This window comes from Vanacampus margaritifer, chromosome 5 (assembly GCF_051991255.1).
Source record: "Vanacampus margaritifer isolate UIUO_Vmar chromosome 5, RoL_Vmar_1.0, whole genome shotgun sequence".
NCBI classification, from domain to species: Eukaryota; Metazoa; Chordata; class Actinopteri; order Syngnathiformes; family Syngnathidae; genus Vanacampus; species Vanacampus margaritifer.
In genome coordinates, this window is record NC_135436.1 from 20849789 (window position 1) to 20868266 (window position 18478).

Below are 18478 nucleotides of genomic sequence, written 5' to 3' on the forward strand. Positions count from 1 at the left end.
TCAATATTTGAGATACAATCACTTTTTGGTGCTTAACATAATATTTTTTGTTTTATCCTTTGTGAAAAATGACTAATAACCAGTTGTGAAACTCTTCTTTCCGTGTGTCTCCATATCTGTATTATACTGCCCCCAGGTGGCCAATGTGCAAACAACAGAAGGAGTAGCACAATGTCCAGTGGCTAAAACCATTCAATTCTTTTAATTCAATTTAATGGTATAATTTCTGTATGTGTTTATAAAGAACATTTTGCTCACTTAAAACATTACACATTTTTGGGGGGAGGCTAGAATTAATTAATGGCATTTCTAATAATTTCAATGGGGAACAAGAAGTTAAAAAAAAATACAGCATCACACTCACTTAGCATGTCAAAAATACCTTCATTTGGCATAAGTAAACCACATAATAAGAGTAAAAAAAAAAAGTGAAATTACTCATCCATTGAAGAAACATAGTGAAGTGGGAAGTCTCAGGTCTCAAAACAGGTTAGCAAGAGTGATCCAGTCTCAAAAGAAATTCAAGTCCTGTAACGACACTTCACAAACTTATCTTAACGTGAATATTTTGTTATTCTTAAAAGTTGCTGTTGTGTCTCTGCAAAGAACATCTTTAAACGAATGACGTTTAAAACATACTTTTCACCACATGCTGTACATAAGACAGAGCAGTGATTCTCAGTGTGGAACTCGTTATACATGTGCTCCCTCTAGTGGTGCGCAAAAGAATCACTGCCCAAGTACAGTTCAGTTGGTTTGTTTTTAACCTTTTATTTAGGTAATTTTTTTTTTAACCTTTACTTGCAAAACATTTAATTTGAATATTTATTTAAAGACATTTAAGGAGCTGTACCAAATACTGCATTCCGACTGTTCTAGCAGTTTCGATTTGTAGAAAAAAAAAATAGAAACTATATTTTAGGGTGTATTTTTTTAATCTTTAATGAATTAAGCCAGCGAGTCAACAGATAAATATTAAGATACAGGCATGTCATAAAACAATGCACGAACCACCCAACAATCAAGCCACAGAGGTCTACTGCTGATGCACACACGGTTTATACACAGACCATCCAAAAAATAAGCCCTGATATGCATTTCGAGGACATTCATTGTCACATTCACAGATCATCTAAAACTATCACATGACCAGAAGTTTCACAAGTATCACAAGTACATGCAGTGAGTTGCCAATTCTGTCAAAGACATCTGTACTGACATCTGATGAAGACTGCTGGGGAAGTGTTAAAGTTCACGAGAGAGAGAGAGAGAGAGAAAAAAAAAATCCAAAAACAACACATCCTCACATTGTTCATTTTCTACTGCTAATTTATGTTGAAGAAGAAAAGAAAGAAGACTCCTGTGGTTAAATAGGTGCGCCTGAAAACCAATTTAGCCAGCTTGTGCCAGCCAACCATACTTGCTTGCTACGTTGCTTAGCCTTTCCCCCACTTCTCTCTCTCTTTCTTCATCCAGGCCAGGACAGGGGCGTCACTGCTCTGGCACAGCTGCGTCATCGCTCTCTACTGCCCCCGATCCTCCTGCCTCTAAAAACAGAAACAGGCGAGTGGAGTTTAAGTATGTCAGAACAACCAACAGCACAGACGCTGTTTGTTGTCGAGGGAAAAATACAATTACGGTGGAAGTTATAAAGTCGAAAACAAGACATTCTGGCACATGTTTTCAGATTCCATAATGAAAGCCAAACTAAAGTGGCAGTCACACTGAATTTGAGCACCACGGTACATCATCTGTCTTGTGTCATTATTGTTTCCGCTTCTTTTCTTTCGTCCGCTCTTCTCACTGTAGAACTCTGCCAACATCTCTTGCTGTTTTCACCCTGCAATCATTCAGACAGCATCTCTCTTAACGTTCCTACCGCACTGGCAAGTGGGACAACAACTGTGCCGTTGCACCGCAGCAATGCATGCACAATTAATAGGTTGGTTGCTCGTACACTATGCTATGCTAAGTGCTAAGGATGAACGATTCTGAACATGCACGCATGTTTTGGCCATAGAGGTAATGTTTATGCTAAAATGAAAGACACCTTATTTGACTTAGTTAGATTATTAGTACTGTAGTCAAACAGGCCGATAACCTATATTTGGAGCCGGTATTCATTTTTGCTGAAAGCGAAAATATTGGCGTAAAAAAAAAAAAAAAGAAGCAAACTCTTACTACTACTTTAATTCACTCAGTCACTGCCATTGACGGCTATAGACGTCAAAAATTCATTTGAACTATTTCTATTAGTTTACCCCCCCCCCACACACACACACACACTTTTGTTAACAAGAGTATGAAAACCTAGATTTTTTTTTGTATAGAAATACAGATATAAAATGATGTGATTAATTAAAATTTTTAATCGCCTGAAGCGAAAAAATTTGGGGCGTCAGGCGATTAAATTTTTTTTGCGTAATTAACCGCATGACTTCACGAGTTAACTCACAATTTATCACAAATTTTATATCTGTTCTAAATGTACAAAAAAGATATAGGTTTTCATACTCTTGTTAACAAAAGTAGAACAAATTTAAACTAATAGAAATATTTCATATGAATTTTTTACGTTTATAGCCGTCAATGGCAGTGAATGAGTTAATTATTAATATGTCTTTAAGCATATGTTTATTGAATGTTTCAGTTTTGCAAAATGTTGATTTTTTTTTTTTAAAGTTCAGGGAGCTCTCAGGGTCATCAGTATGTCTTAAAAGGTTTAATGAAAACCTAAAACAAGTAAGTAGTTTCGTAATGTTTTCTACAATAAATATTTGCCCAAATTTCAAACTAAAATGTAAAATGTTCACTGATAAGTGGAGATAACAACAATAATGCAAACAAATCAATGGCTATATCACTTCAATATTTCATATTTCATGAAACAATGGTATGTAAACGTGGAGTTTCATGAAACAATGATAGATTAACATGTGGGGTGCACTTCTTAAGCACTCAACTCATCTCGACGCTATATACATTTATAAATAAAATACACACGCCAGTCTGCAGGCCATTTGACACAAGGTTACATAGAGGTTAGAGACAGGGGAAAATATATATATATACATAGCCTTTGCGATTTGAAAATTCCATTCTAATACACTGCGATGCCAACTTGAATTCAATTAATTGTTCAATCCTAAGTGCAGTGTGAAAAGGCCATCAGTGCTTTAAATGCAAGCCTGCTTACTATGTAACTTCCAGTGAATATTGTTCTCCTCTTTTGGAGTATGTTCATGCTTGTTAAAGTGTGGGGACGTCTCGCATCATGGTGGACCGTTCTCAAAAAAGCACAAAAACACAAAAGCACAACATAATTGTTGTCGCACCCATTTCATACTTTACAGACACGTTTACACAAAATAGTGGTCAAATTGTACGACCTTGGAGAATGTTCCATTGTAAATGATGAATGAAGACTACAACCATGTAAAAATAAATGATGAAATTATAAATTTTGTATGCATATGTTATATACGTTGTACATAATGCAATCTCATGTCGACTTGTTCAAGTTATGCAACTGACTTACATAATAGATTACCTCTGTGGCATAAGTGAATCCATCATTGCACACAATTACTAATGCACCTTTAATGTATTATAATTATTAGCACCAGTACAGGTTCACACACGGAACATCACTTGGAATATAATGTTACGTAACTTTTATTTGAGTTATTTTTGCGTATATTCGTGCGTGTGTTGCTTTCTTTGCGGTATGTTGACACGGCTACCCAAAGTGACGTGTAACTGCATGAACTTCAAAAACACAGATCCTGTTGCGAAAAGGGGGTCTCCCCCAGAGGGAGGTGTTCGGCAGCCTCCGGATTCAGTCTGACAGGTTCATTAATTCTGCTTGGCCCACTGAAGCATATACGATGGTGGTGATGCACCTGCGACTATAAATACACCCCCTACATACAATAAAGGCAGCCAGCAAGTTGGCTTGACGCAACATTTGGTAAATCTTTTGTTGCCAAGCATGCTAACGGGGACATTTTTCCTATCCAGCCAGCTAAGAGTCTTCTGTTTTGTGGGCCATGCTGAATATATGAAAACATTTGATCTATGTCGCTGTGACTCAACAGCTAGTCATTTGCATGATTGTTTGTCAGGAATCGAACCCGTACCATGACTCTACAGTGGTGCCTTGAGTTACAAGTTTACTTGGTTTGATAACCATGCTTGTAACACGAAACATGTTACCCCATTGAAATGATTGGAAACGCCATTAATTGGTTCTGCTAATGCTCAGTAAACATTTTTGACTGGCGAGTACGTTCAAATGTATTCGCAAATACGTTTGAACGTCCTTGTAGGCTAAATGCTACAAACAGCATATTTTCTCACAATGCCACAGCTGACCCTAAATCATGCACTGCAGACATAATAAATCATAAAAGGTATGAATAAACAATGTTTTTTTAATTTTATTTAATTTTCGAATGTATTGATATAATGTGGGCAAAAAAAGTGATATGCAAGTAATACCCTGTGGCATTATGAGAAAATATGCTATGTTTGTAGCATTTAGCATTTTAGCCATTTGAATGTACACGAATGTTTGGACATTTTTGTACGTTTGAAAATACATGTCTATTTCTTCATGTAAACTTCAACTGGGAGTGGCCTAAAAACAGCTTGAAGCTATTCAGCTAAAATGTTTTTTTTTATTATTATTATTTTTTTTATAATTGTTCACTGTCTGACCAAACTCCTGCTTGTTATGAAATGAGTTGAGTTCACTGCCACCATACAGCATTCGTCTCAAATAAACCCAATGACAGCTCATATCTAAAATATAAACTCTGAAGTTGGGTCACTTGTACCTCAAGGCACCACAATACCAGTGTAAAAAAAAAAAATGATTCATATGTTTCTAATTATATCTTATGAGAATTTGCAGGTGAAAAGATTTTGTGTTCAGGATTGTTTGCTTTTGCATTAACTTTGCTTGCCCATACAACCACAAATACAAGCTCAATGTCTTCTGGAGAGCAGCGACTTCTCTGACCGCCTGCTTGATTAACATTTCAATTCTCTAAATTACAACTGTAACATCTCTCTGGTGATTGAACAATGTGTCGGGAAGCAGGTTCATTTATCGGCGCTTTGAGAGTGAGGATTCAATCGAGTGGTGCCGGAGCGCCTATGGGGGTAATTAAATGAGTCGCTCAGTTCTGCGTTGCATTAATTACACATAACATAACGCAGAGGGTGGGCTCTAATTGGTGTAATTAATTATGTATGTATTCTAAATTGTGTGCTGGTCCATGACGTAACGTGAAATAAGGTAACGGTGACATCGACAGGTGTTAAATTGGATGCCTTTAAAAGAAGACTTGAAATGTTCCACTGGGATAGCACAGTTTGGAATGTAGCCTAATAATACAGCTTCTCTTAGAAATACAGTATCTTATCCTAATAGGTTTTAGGTGAACTAATGAATACACACACTCACACGCACATACAAAAAAATAAAAATAAAAAATTATAATAATAAATAAATAAAAAAAGAGCAATGATGATGACATGTCAAATCGGTAAAATTACCGAATGAACAATACTGAACTCTCCAGAAAAAATAAACTAAAAAAATAAATACAGTATCTTTAGGAGCATTACGCTGTCTACGCTAACTATTGACACCTCACCTCCTCTCCTTCTGCTTTGTCCTCCGGCTTCATCTTCTTACGGGTCATGTGGCCACGGAAGCCAGCCTGGATCTTAGCGGCTGCCCTGTTGGCCTCGGGGTCATCCAGCGGGATGTCCATGATGTCCTCCTCCTCCTGGGGTCTGCTGCGTTCCTCCGGCTGAGAGGACCGTAAGCATGATGGAACATTAAACGCCTGCTTTTTATTTTGAAAGCGAGAGATGTGTGCCGAGTGGTTATACACACAAGAGGTCAGTAACCCAGCTCTATTTTTTCCTCTATTTATCCTCATCATATTCTGTGTGACTGAATTAGCCTATTTTACAGTGTAATGTAAGGCCATTTTCTCAGTTTTTTTTTTTTTTTAAACAGGCTTTTATGTATTATTATTGAGAAAAAAACAGACAGACGTAACAGATAGGCCACTATAATATTGATTGCAGCTATCCGAGAGTATTGTGGTTGTAGTTTGCCTCTCAGCTAAATCATGTAACTAATAAAGTCTCCAAAATTCCAATATGCTTCCTTTTTTCTATCTTCTTTCAGGTATCATTTGGACAGATGCAAGGCCATCAGCATTCGACAGCATTTTGTCAGCATACCATTCCCTTACCCGTCGCTCACCAACTGACGTTGAAACATAGTTGCACAATTGTCACTTGGCAAGGAATTTTGTTCTCCCAAATTGCGTTTCAGTGCCAGTTTGAGAAGCTTTAGTTTCTCGGCATCAACAAAAGCTCAATTTAGCGAATACTTCAGAGAGTCATAAAGCTTTTCCCGTACCGACTTCAGGTTGTTCAAAGACTTCAAGCGGAAAAAATTATGATGCTCGACAACCTAAAGTTGGTAGGAGAAAAGCTTTACCGCCCTCCAAAGGATCTGCCTAATCGAGCTTTTGTTGATGCCGAGTTCCAGTGCAGCCTTCCAGATACTTTCCTTGGCTTTGAGCAACCGCCTGCTCTATGAGGTGGGTGTTTTTCATTTGTGGTGGAAGTATCAGGCTTTCTGCTGCGTGGTTTGCAAAAAAACAGATCCAGTTTTGAGAAACTTGCCATGAATAGGGTAAATTGTACATGTTTAAAATCCTAAACTGTCAAATGCTGATGGACTCGCATCTGAGTGATACCTGGAAAGAAAGAAAAAATGGAAGCATATCGTGACTTTTGGGAAAGCTTGTGCTGCGCTGCTATTTCGATCTAAATGGGGTAGATTCCACGGACTTCCGACTTCCGGGTTTCACACATCAGCGTAGTTTCCGGCGGAAGCGCAAGAACTGGGACGCACGACGCAAACCGGAAACGGAAAAACAAAGCTGATGTGCGAAAACCATGAAGTCGGAGGTCCCGCCTCTTACGTGGCATATACCACATGGTCGTTATTTCAGATTTGAACTTTCTATGGCCAATAAATTAGATTCATGTCACCCACCACACTAATAAAGTAGTCACATTTCTCTTTGCTCCAAAAGAGTGGTCCTGTCATGCATCACTAAGTTGTGCCATTTTTGTTGACCTCTACTTGAGTATATTCGGTAGGTTACGTGCCGCACTGACTTACACACACACACACATAAACGTGTTCAGTGCTTCTCAATTTTTTTGTTACGCCACGCCACTGCCATCTACTGTAGTGGATGTGCAATTACACTTAATGTGCTATAAGATATAAAATAACAAAAAATTGCCATGGACAAATAAATGTACTCAAGTTAGGCTTGTTTAAGTGTCAACCTAAGATGGCCGCCACACATACAAGTACAGACCAAGATTCCTTGCGAATAAAGCATGCACAGGACACAAACCAAAGCTCCATTCCAAGGAGGCTACCCCTGATACATGCTTATATTTATATGATCAAATATTCAGGTTAGAAAAGAGATATGCCAGGGGTCTTATTTGGGTTTTGTAAAAACCTGAATAAGAGCATGTTTAGGAGTTTTGCACATGTTCACGTGGCCTTTCAAAACCCGAAAATTACCAATATTCGGATTTTGAATGGGTTATTGACTGCATGTAAAATTATGAGATTCGGCTAAGAATTTAAGGGGGCACTAATTTAAAAAAAAAAAAAAGAAAAAGAAAAGAAAAAGTTATGGCTCTGGACCCTGGCATGTTAAAAAGGATGACCCTGAAAAAACGACAACATCTCCTTCAGTCAGCATCCAGTGTCCCGAAGGAGACATGGTAGGCGGGAGAGAAATTCTGAAAAGGGTCAGCGGCATGTCGCCGGGGCTATTGACAACTTATGTAAACATCCATTCAAATTTCGTGGCGTAAACAACCCAGAGCATTGCTAAGGGAGTCAGATTGACATTTCACACAAAGTGAGCCCACCGCCGCCCCGCTGCATCACGTCTCCGGTGTAACACCCTCCAGTGTAGGAGGGCGACCACCCACCTGTGCAGCCAGCATTCATTAGCCTCTGTGTCTGACTGCTCACTCAGCTGCCAGCTCTGGGAGAAGGAAACCACTGAGTGGGATTGTGCTGCTTATCCAAACCATTTGACACAATATTTTTAAAACACCGTGCTTCGAATCTCATGCAATTAGAATGAAAATTGCATAATTGGGCAGGCTGATGCTTTCTGATTGCGCCTATCAGAGTTCAACGAAGCGAATAAACAGCAGATGACTACGTCAGCATGCGAAGCTCAGCAGCAAAGTAAATATGTGCAAAAACTAAAATAAAAAGTTAACATGAAAATATTACTCACATTGTGGCAGTCCATGTCTAAACTCTCGCAGATGACCTCGGTCGTCAGGTGGCCCTAATGTGTCACTGTCGCTCTCTACAAGTCACTCTTTGCTTATATACAGATGCCTCACTGGCTCTAACTAACAATCATTGCATGCTCAGTAACATTTGCTCACGCACAGAGGAAGAGAGAGAGAGACACACACACACACACACACAGAGGGAGGGACAGAGTTGGGGGTGGGGAGTGGGGGGGGGGCGTATAGACCTCCTACAAACATGTCAGCATGTGTTCTGTCGTTTCAGCCTCATTAAGGTTGCTGACTTACTGCGTTCACATTCCTGATAAAGTGTACATGCAACAATGTAAAGTTATACAGATGTCATGCATACACACGCGTGAACAGACGCGGAGAACAAATCCGAATGCAGAAATGCGCATCAACTAATCATTTCAAACTTCCAATTCCAGCTAGTAACAGTGCAAAAATAAAACCAGCGGAGTTGCGCTGGGCGGTGTTATAAATGTATTAAAGGCAGCGTGAGCTAACAGTTTTCTCCATCCCTCTGATCCCAGCTGGTGAGGCCGCCCACACGCCACTGCCAGCCTCTGAGACAAGATGCAGGGGCAGAGAAACAGCCATTAATCTGAGTTCCATCTCTCGCACTCATTCTTCCACTGCTGCTTTGCTAAATGATTCCCACACGTTAACTGAGCCTCACGCTCGAGTTCTCTCTGATGACTCAAATTCAGTTTACTTTCATCAATCATTCAGGCAGCCGATATAAAGACTTCCTTCTGTTGTGAGTAAATAACTAGTTAAAGGCTTGCTAAAAGGTCATTTTAGGCGTACAGCAGATGGAATGTGCAAATTAGCGGGAGTAAAGTTGCCAAACTGCACAAAATAGCGCAAAAATCAAACACATGCTGTTTGTTGGCTGTTAAAGTCAGATTACTATTACACACCATGCCTGGCAACAATCAACATCACTATCTCCTATTAATTCCACGATGAGAACGCAGGATGAGAAGTGAGGCGTTACCATGGCAACGTTCTCAGCAACTCTTCCTGCTCCACCACTGTACTCGATTGAAGGCGCACTCGCCGATCCAGGCGAATCAGACGAGGGGGGCCAAGTGCGACGGCGGCGAAAATGCTAAAACGCCGACTTCAGATGATGATGGACGTCTCAATCAAGTCGCAATCTGTGGGCGCAGCAGCGGTGCCTCTCAACTCGGGGCCATTAGTAACTAAGGGAATTACGGTTATATAACCACAAGGAAGGGCCTCAAATTACATGTTCAAATGATCCTACAGCATTTCTATATATAGTGTTGAAATTAACCAATATTCATTTATCAATTCAAATTTGTTATAGGGGAAGTCAACCTTAAACATTTCTTGACAATAATATGTTGTATGTGACCTCACTAATCCAAACATGACATTCGGATTAATATTGCATTTGTGGAATATGAGTTATGAAACAAAATCCAGCCGTTTTTATCCATCTCAGGGGCCGGCCATTTTTCCACTTGCTGTCGACTGAAGATGACATCACAGATGCTCAGGGCTCGGGCAACGACCAATCACAGCTCACCTGTTGTCTGAAGGTGAGCTGTGATTGGTTGTTACCTGAGACCTGAACAACTGTGATGTCATCTTCACTTGATAGCAAGAGGCAACATGGCCGCCTTCCATCCATCCATCCATTTTCTTGACTGCTTTTCCTCACAAGGGTCGCGGGGGTGCTGGAGCCTATCCCAGCTGGCTTCGGGCAGTAGGTGGGGTACACCCTGAACTGGTTGCCAGCCAATCGCAGGGCACACAGAGACGAACAACCATTCTCACAATCACACCTATGGACAATTTGGAGTGTTCAATTAACCTGCCATGCATGTCTTTGAAATGTGGGAGGAAACCGGAGTACCCGGTGAAAACCCACGCAAGCACGGGGAGAACATGCAAATTCCACCCAGGAAGGCCGAAGCCCGGACTCGATCTCACGTCCTCTGCACTGGGAGGCGGACGTGCTAACCAGTCAGCCACCGTGCTGCTGGCCGCCTTCTGACATTGATAAAAACTGCTGGATTTTGCTGCTTAATTCATATTCCACTTATTAACCAGAATACCATATTTAGCTAATGTGGCTGCATATTACATATTATTGTCATTTTTTGTTTGTTAATTTTGATTGGTTTATTGTAAATAATAAAGTGAACTATATTATTTTTAGAATAATTTTATCTATCACTGGTGTCGGGCGGAACCCTCACATCTCAAAATCTGTACTTTTAGGAAACCAAAACAACACAACATGTTTGTGGAGCTATTAACATTGCATCATCAAGCTTGACCAATAGTTAATTAAATTAAATTACAAATAACAGACCTACACGGGAATTGGCCAATAATATGGATTTGTGAATAAAATACAATATTGACCAAATCTGAACATAGGAGGTTTCCGTCAGACAGTAATGATATTCAGTAACCGTAGATTTAACATTTATTTTATTTTGCTATATGAAATAATTGGTGAATTAATTAGAATTCAATTCATTATAAATAATAAAAATAAAAAATAGGATGACTATATTAATTATTTCATTATAAAAACTTTTTTTTTTTTTAATTATATATACATACACATAACAAAATAATTTTTACTGCATCATGTTGCCCATCTGTCTGTTTTAAAACTCATATGTGGCTGTTGGAAGAATTTCAAATACTGTAAAGCTCTTGTTTTGGATCTTTTGACAGAAGATTGTACATGTGAACCTAATGTTATGTCTGGTTGATAACCAAAAAGCCTGTAAAAAAAAAAAATAAAATAAATAAAAATAAAGCAAATGTATTCTAAATAGGCTGACTCAGTCACATGACAAGAGGGGAAACGGAGAGAAAAACTAAAGAGCGAGGTGGGTTACTGACCTCATGAGTGCAACCACTCAGCACACAGCTCTTTCTTGATCACAATAAAAAGCATGCGTGTCCCATCATGCCATGGTCTTCTCAGGGGGCGGAACGTGGCTGGCCCCAGGAGGACGAGGACGGTATCAACACCTTGATCCAGGCTGACTTCCATGATCACATGGAAGACAAAGATCAAGTAGCCGGAGGACAAAGCAGAAAGAGGTGGTGGGCAGCGCAGGCCGCAACAAGTCTCAGGTGTACAGGCCAGGTCTAAGATCGCAAGACAAAACTAAATGTATTGTATAGCCAAGTGCTGTAATAAAACTATAAATGCCGTACAATACAGCTTCACTGACTTTATTCTGAAGTATCGTGGGAAGTTGCGCTAGTTGTTAGCATGCCTCAAAGTTTTGAGGTTTGGCATTCAAATCTCAGCTCCGGACGTTCTGTGTAGTGTTTGCATGTTGTCCCCATGCTTTAAATACAAACTAATTAAATATGGTGTTCATATAATGGATCTAAAGTGTCTTGGAACTCATGTTCAAATGCAATGCTTTTAAAATAGCATTACAACTCATTGGAAGTCAAATCACATTCAAACTAGGTCATGTTAAATGGAAGTCAGCATACACTTGCCACATTATAAACTGCCTCTGATTTATCAAAAAGCTCAGACTAAAACGTATACATTTGCTAACTGAATTTGGGTGTTATGACGAATGTCTGCACAGCTTTTTTTTCCTGTCAAAAATCGGAATGGGCCTAAAAAAAAAACAGTACCAGTTTGGCCCTACTTTTGATTCCCAATTTGAATACACCTCACACACATCATATAAAAAGACATACCGATATTTAAAAGACATACATAATTAATGACCCCAACTAGAGCCAGCCTCCAAGTTGTTTCGCATGATTAATCCAGTGCATAACACAGTGACTCTTTTAATTACCGCGCAGGCTCTCCAGGAACAGCTGATTGAATCCTGGCTCTCAAAGCGCTGATAAACGAGACGTTGTTAAACACATATTGTTAAATTAATACAACACCCTGATAACAAGTAATTACCTTTGGAACAATCCTTCTCTGTATTATATAAAGGTTGCTTAGTGTTTACCACAGACCAGGCTCATTTTTTATAATAGCAACCTTAAAAAAATTCTGTTTTTATGTTGCTTGTATTATTGTTTGCACAATATGCACATCCAATAACATTTAATATTTGACATTTGAACTCACTGGATAACTTAACTAAAATTTAAATTTTAACTTTAAATTTCACATTTTTAGTCATGATGATTCTCTTAACAATATGCCAGTATTATGCAATGCTCTTGGATTTGACGATAACGTCTAATTGTCATTACCTTTCTTTTCTGAATGGCTGATTGCGAATCAGTGCCGATCAAAACTGAACATTCTTTTGTTTGTAAAAACACAAGTTGTAATTGCAACAGCTGTGGCATCGGATCTTACCAGATTGTGTAAGTTTTCCTAACGTTTTTTGCTGATGTGCATTTGACATTATTAACACCACGGCAGCATAAAACATTACCTCATCTCCTTCTAATCAGTGGGTTCTGGTGCATTCTCTGGCCCGGCCTCGTCTACATTGTCAACAGCCGCTTCACCTGAAATAAAGAGTGGAGCTGATTGACTCACTTTTCTGAAAGTTACTTTCATTTAATACAGTACATTTTTCATTGTGACCAAACTCAAAAGTACCTTCCATTTCCTCGTTGTTGGCATCATTTTGCTCTCCCTCCACTTCAAGCTCATCCTTGCCTTGTTCTTCCATAGTCTCCATCTCTGAAACCTGTTGTGGATCTTCATCTCCTGGCTGGTTTTCCACGCCGTCACTTTGCTCGGGGTCAACCTCAACCATGGAACTTTCTGTCGGTTCAGTGCCGCTCTCTAAATTCCCTTCTGCATCAGCTGATTGGTCATCTACCTCAGCAGGAGCCTCGGTTACAGCTCCTTCCTCCTCATTTGGATTTTCAGTCTGACCTTCAGCTTCTTGTTCCTCATTAAGATTTTCGCTTTGAGGCTGTGCTTCGGTTTCTTCTGTTCTCTCCTCCTCAGCGGCCTGTGATTTATCATCATCTTCATTACCATCAACTGTGACTTCCTCCGTAGTGGTCTCTGCTTCTCCAAGCTCAGCAGCTTCCAACTCATTTGACTTTCCAGCCTGATCTTCAGCTTCTTGTTCCTCGTCAAGGGTTTCACTTTGAGGAAGTGCTTCTTCGGCTTCTTCTGTTCTCTCCTCTTCAGCAGCCTGTGAATTATCATCAACTTCATTATCATCAACTGTGACTTCCTCCATAGTGGTCTCTGCTTCTCCAAGCTCAGCAGCTTCCTCCTGGGCGCCCCCTTGAGCATCCTCCTCGGTGCCTCCTTCAGTCATCTCCTGAGCTTCCTCCTGACCCTCTTCGGTAGCCACTTCTATAGCCTCATCGTGAGCCACTTCCTCAGTTTCTCCAGCTTCAGCGCTCTCTTCTCCCCCTGAGACTCCACTTTGTGTCTCAGACTGAGATACATCCAGAGCATTTTGAACCTCAGTTGGGTCAACTTGATCAGAAGTTGCTGCTGAGACTTGAGATTGTGTGAACTCTGCTGACTGAGCAGGCACTTCTTCAGCTTGTAGCTCAGGTGTTTTTTCTCTAGAAGAAAAAACAAATGTAGTGTTGACACTTCTTTTTGACAGAATGTTACGTTACTTAAAATATTGCATATTAATATTTATATATAATATAATATAATAATATAATATATATAATATTTCAAAATTGCTCAGTTGCAACATTAGTGAGGACGTGCCATGGAAAAGAAGGAATGAATACTTTCATGATTTAAGATGAATTAATATGAGTACCCCCCCACCCCACCCTAATCATTTGACACTTGGCAATTGACACCTTACTTGATACATATTATGGGGAGATTTCTTCCTGCCCTGTCAATTAGATTATATTACATCCATTCAGTCCTTACTGTTACACGTATGTCAAAAGCAGTACAATATGCATTTACTGCTACAAAAAGTCAACTTACTCAGATATGGGAACTTCTGTTTCAGGCCCCGCTTGAGGAACAGCCTGCAAACGAACAATACAACGTTAGATTCATTGTGAAAGAATTACAGCAGCAAATGCACACAGAAAGAAGCCTAATGAGCAAGATGGAATGTGACATGAATCACAGCCGACGTTGATTTAGCACCAACTGGCCTGAAATGCACGGTCGTTGTCAAATCTATCTTCCAGGCTGGCAGCCCACTCAGCTGGGTCCACGCCACTACCTGCAAGCCAGAACAGGTAAGCATTTGAAAATCGTTTAATTGTGCTGCTATGACACATCGCGGCAAATAACGCCAATGAACAAATCTAAAGCGTATTACCTTCTCGTTGGCCGAGAAGACGTTTGAAGTAGAAAGCGGCATATTTGGGAATGTCGCCAGGCTGGTCACGTAGAATTTCTCGGACCAGTCCTTCCAGGACGGCACCAAACCCCCGTGGGATCCTCAGGTCGGTGTTGCAGAAAGGTACCGACATGTCGGCCACTCGTTTTGGTAACTCAGCAGAAGTTTTTAAGAAGTTAACTCGCGTAAACGTTGTCCGTGAGGCTCTGAAACTAACAGGCTAGCACTCTAAAGTCATAACTTGTCATTGGAATGTTTGTCTGTTCGCCCGAAACGGTTCCTGTTTAAGTTTGACGACTTAGAAGCACATTTGACTTACCTTGAGTGTCTGAACTTTCACGCTACCTTCGGTTGACGCTATTTTGTTACCGGCTGTTGCTAGGCAACTTTTGTAACGACGGATACCGACAAGGGTCAAATCTCATATAAATAATTTTAAAAGAAACAGCGTCGTAATATTTCTTTTTTTAAATAACAATTGTCAATCTGAACCTTTTGGAAAAATAAATAAATAAATAGTAAAATACACACAAAGACACTTCCTATGACGTCACATTACCTAGAATGCTTAGTTCCCGGTCGCCATATTGGAGGAAGCTTCTTTTTTTTATGTCATACATTTTTTTTAATTGTTGCTTTTTTGTTTCTTTGTTTTGTTTTGTGTTTTGCTTTACAACAAACATACAATTACAAATAATATAGGCATTTGACAATTCAATATTGGAGGACAAGCACGCTAGACGAAACCACAAACATACGCACAATTAGCACATAGCCTACATGTATAGCCACATGGCATTTATGCTAATAGCATGTTGACACTAATTACATTGTAGTTATTAAAAAAGTAAATGTGCAAGTACAGATGCCTGAAAAATCTGCTCATGAATTAAACCATTTGTACTTTCCCATGAATCCCACACAGATGCACACACACACAGACTGTAATTATCTGTATCCACCATCAGCTAGAACAGAATACAGATAACTCATGTTTTCTTTTCTCTCTCTTCTTGCAGATGATGACTGCTCATGTTCTTCTGAAATCAGTCGTACGTGATGACTGCATACTCTGAGTTGGTGCTCAGTTTGCGGCTGACCTCTCTGGGCTGCGGGAGGTGAAGCCTGTCAGCCGAGCGCGAGGCCTGTATGTGACCCCTCGATTCACAGCCTCTCCACTGAAGCAGAGCAAGAGTGTGAGTATTAGAGTAAAATAGAACAAAAAAGAAACCAACCTGTGCACAAAAATGAAGTAATTCACATTATTAGTAGTACTAACATTGGATCCATACTTTTGTTAGCGTATACAATACTGGTCAGGTTTATTAGGATTGTAGTTAGAGTTTGTGTACTGAACTTAATATCTCAACATGGAACAAAATGGTATTTATTTCATTTTTTTTTAAAGGAAGAATTCCGCCCCAGCCAGATTAAAGGAAATTCAAAAGTGAGGCCAAACAAAAAGAACTCATTCTTAACTATAGCTCATTAAATAGCGATAGGCCTGGATACAAGGTGTTCATTAAATCTAAAAATAAATAAATATATATATTTATATATATTAGACAGAGTCTCGTGGCTTAGCCTACCTGTTGCGAGTCTTCTGTTGCCAAGTAGCTGACCTGGGTGAGTTCTGGTGTACTGACACCCCTGACTGAAATCATGATTTCGGCATATGGAACTTCACTTTGACTCTCATTGTCTGCGTATAAAGAGTATATCATTTAGTAACAAGTTTATCCTCCATCAAAAATATATTTGTGATGGTGCTGCTTCAGGGCAGGTTGCACCTTGTGAGGTAACCCTTGAAGTTAGTTGCGCATTTTGGGATGTTGATGAATCTGGGTAGAATGAAGGATTGGTAAATACCAGATTTTAATTTAGTGCATTAAGTTTTTCATATAGTTACCATTCATGGGTGAGAAAACAACTCGGGAATGTAGCGGTGAGCTGAAATTGGAGGAAACAAAAAATAAATACAAATCACAAAGTTCTGATTATTGATATATTAAAAAATATTAAAAGCTAACCCTGATCTGGACATATCACCATCATCGTCATCATCCACTGTAATGTGTCAGTCAAACATATGAATTTAAGATTAAATTGTGTTCAAATTTCAGATTCATTTGACAAATTTTATAATTTTGCTTATCATACTTACCATTCCTGCTGCATCGATTGCGGTTCACACATAAATAAACTACGAGCGCCGTCAACGCCATGGCCACAGCAAGGGAAAAGATAGCCAAAACGTGAATTTCTGTAAATTGCCATGCTTTTAAGGAGAAGAAAAAAATACTGTCATACTTCATTGTAATGAATATATTTGATAGTGTGTACTTAGAGAAAGTGCTACAGTGATATCTCACCTCCGCTTGAATCCTTTGGCTTAACTGTAGTAGGCACTGTGAAGGAAAATCACAGTTTGTGGTGACAAAAGGAACGTGTAATGTAAATAAATGCATTTAGCGAATTACTCGGTATGTAAATTACATATTCCCCACTTTTTCTACTCACTATTACTCGGAGCCGCTGTCCAGGTTTGGGCAGTTGTCTGAGCTGGAAACAAACAACAACAAAAAAATTACATCTATATGTTACTTCAATTATATCATAGCACATTTTGGTACCTTTTACATGTAGAGATACAACATGCACTGTTTTTGTTTTAAGCTGCGGGTCATCTGTTGCTTGTGTGTAACAAGTGTAGTTATACTTGAGATCTTCAGTGGAAACAGTGGGCAGATGAAGTGTTATTCTGCAAGGGTCGCTGCTTAGGTTCCCGAGGCAAACAGAGTTATCGGACGCTTTGCTCCAACAGCCCCGAACAAATCCATTAGAGCAGTTGTAATGGCATTTTAGTGTGAGAGATTGCCCCAATGTAACAGTTTTTAGCTCGAAGGACACCTTGGTGTCCATGCAGCAAACGGTGTCTGTAAAAAGAGAGAATTATTGTTATATAACATAATTTGACACTTAAAATCCGATCATTGTTACCTTTGGTCATTATTAGATAAAGCAGTGTTAAATAAAAAGGGATCAGCATTGTTCTTCACATGTAATCCAGATGAGTGCTGCCTTTAAAATACATTCAATGTGTTGCGCTCATTTTTCACCATTGTAGAAATATACTGGCAAGGCCTCACCCATTTAACCACAGGAAGTGGTGTACGCAAGACTGTAAGAAAATAACTTTCCAATCTTTGCAGCTGTTGCGTTGCAATGGAAAGTTCAGTTGAGACTGTTGAGATAACAATTTAGTCATCAAAGATGATATGCTAACAATAAACCCACTCATTGATATTTAAAGACACTAGAAAACAGTAGTCAAGTAAAAAGACAAAACAAGCTTGCGATAAATGATGCAATAGGCGGAGATGTGGTTTTCAATACATGTCTGCAGAACCACTGATGCTCATCCAAACAACAGGATGTGTCTGATGTTAATCTTCGAATCATAAATACGAACCGTCTACATCAGTCAGCAGTCTTTTTTAACTGTTTTTTTTTTTCATTTTCATTTTGTATTTCCCATGTTTTGTTCACCACATTGTCACCACCAAATGAATAGCACAGGCCACATGAATAATTACAAACGCAGATGAGTTCTCTTTAGCACATACTCATGCATTATGAACATGGAGAATCCGGTTACACACCATCACCGAACACCATTATCAACTTTGGCGGTCCCTTGGGAATCGCTTTCCGTGTTCTCGGTTCACTTTCCGCGACTGAGTGCTTCTCACTTTCATACATTAAACAGTCACGCAGACTCAGAC

General features: G+C 39.4%; 3 protein-coding genes across 15 annotated transcripts in view; 1 reads left to right on the top strand and 2 right to left on the bottom strand.

Moving 5' to 3' along the window:
* Positions 1–916: 916 nt before the first annotated feature.
* On the bottom strand, positions 917–15042 carry nrgnb (neurogranin (protein kinase C substrate, RC3) b). Its single transcript, XM_077565086.1, has 7 exons — positions 14673–15042; positions 14503–14573; positions 14327–14370; positions 13001–13935; positions 11444–11547; positions 5664–5822; positions 917–1547 (listed from the first exon to the last, which is right to left on the bottom strand). Exons 1-7 carry the CDS (start codon positions 14824–14826, stop codon positions 1524–1526), a joined length of 1491 nt encoding a protein of 496 aa, XP_077421212.1. The 5' UTR covers positions 14827–15042; the 3' UTR covers positions 917–1523.
* A 173-nt stretch (positions 15043–15215) lies between these two features.
* LOC144052622 (uncharacterized) lies at positions 15216–17801 on the bottom strand. The gene is made up of 10 exons (XM_077566865.1): positions 17694–17801; positions 17327–17629; positions 17214–17255; positions 17066–17101; positions 16858–16971; positions 16724–16760; positions 16603–16643; positions 16484–16534; positions 16283–16395; positions 15216–15871 (listed from the first exon to the last, which is right to left on the bottom strand). Exons 1-10 carry the CDS (start codon positions 17740–17742, stop codon positions 15740–15742), a joined length of 918 nt encoding a protein of 305 aa, XP_077422991.1. The 5' UTR covers positions 17743–17801; the 3' UTR covers positions 15216–15739.
* The window catches only part of LOC144052618 (uncharacterized), a 74767-nt gene continuing 71569 nt past the window's right edge, over positions 15281–18478 (top strand). For all 13 annotated transcript variants that reach the window (XR_013294260.1, XM_077566849.1, XM_077566850.1 and 10 more), the window contains exon 1: positions 15281–15889. The gene's annotated coding sequence lies outside the window, so the exon portion shown is untranslated. The remainder of the gene's footprint in view (positions 15890–18478) is intronic.

Excerpts from the sequence above, each read along its gene's own strand:
- LOC144052622 (XM_077566865.1), bottom strand. The coding sequence starts at position 17,742 with ATGCTGATCCCTTTTTATTTAACACTGCTTTATCTAATAATGACCAAA. Across the intron at positions 16,761-16,857 it reads CAATCGATGCAGCAGGAATG|TGGATGATGACGATGATGGT; the intron begins GTAAGTATGATA and ends GACACATTACAG. Across the intron at positions 16,396-16,483 it reads TTCAAGGGTTACCTCACAAG|ACAATGAGAGTCAAAGTGAA; the intron begins GTGCAACCTGCC and ends CTTTATACGCAG.
- nrgnb (XM_077565086.1), bottom strand. The coding sequence starts at position 14,826 with ATGTCGGTACCTTTCTGCAACACCGACCTGAGGATCCCACGGGGGTTT. Across the intron at positions 14,574-14,672 it reads TCTTCTCGGCCAACGAGAAG|GTAGTGGCGTGGACCCAGCT; the intron begins GTAATACGCTTT and ends TCTGGCTTGCAG. Across the intron at positions 5,823-11,443 it reads TCTTCCATGTGATCATGGAA|CCGGAGGAACGCAGCAGACC; the intron begins GTCAGCCTGGAT and ends CGGTCCTCTCAG.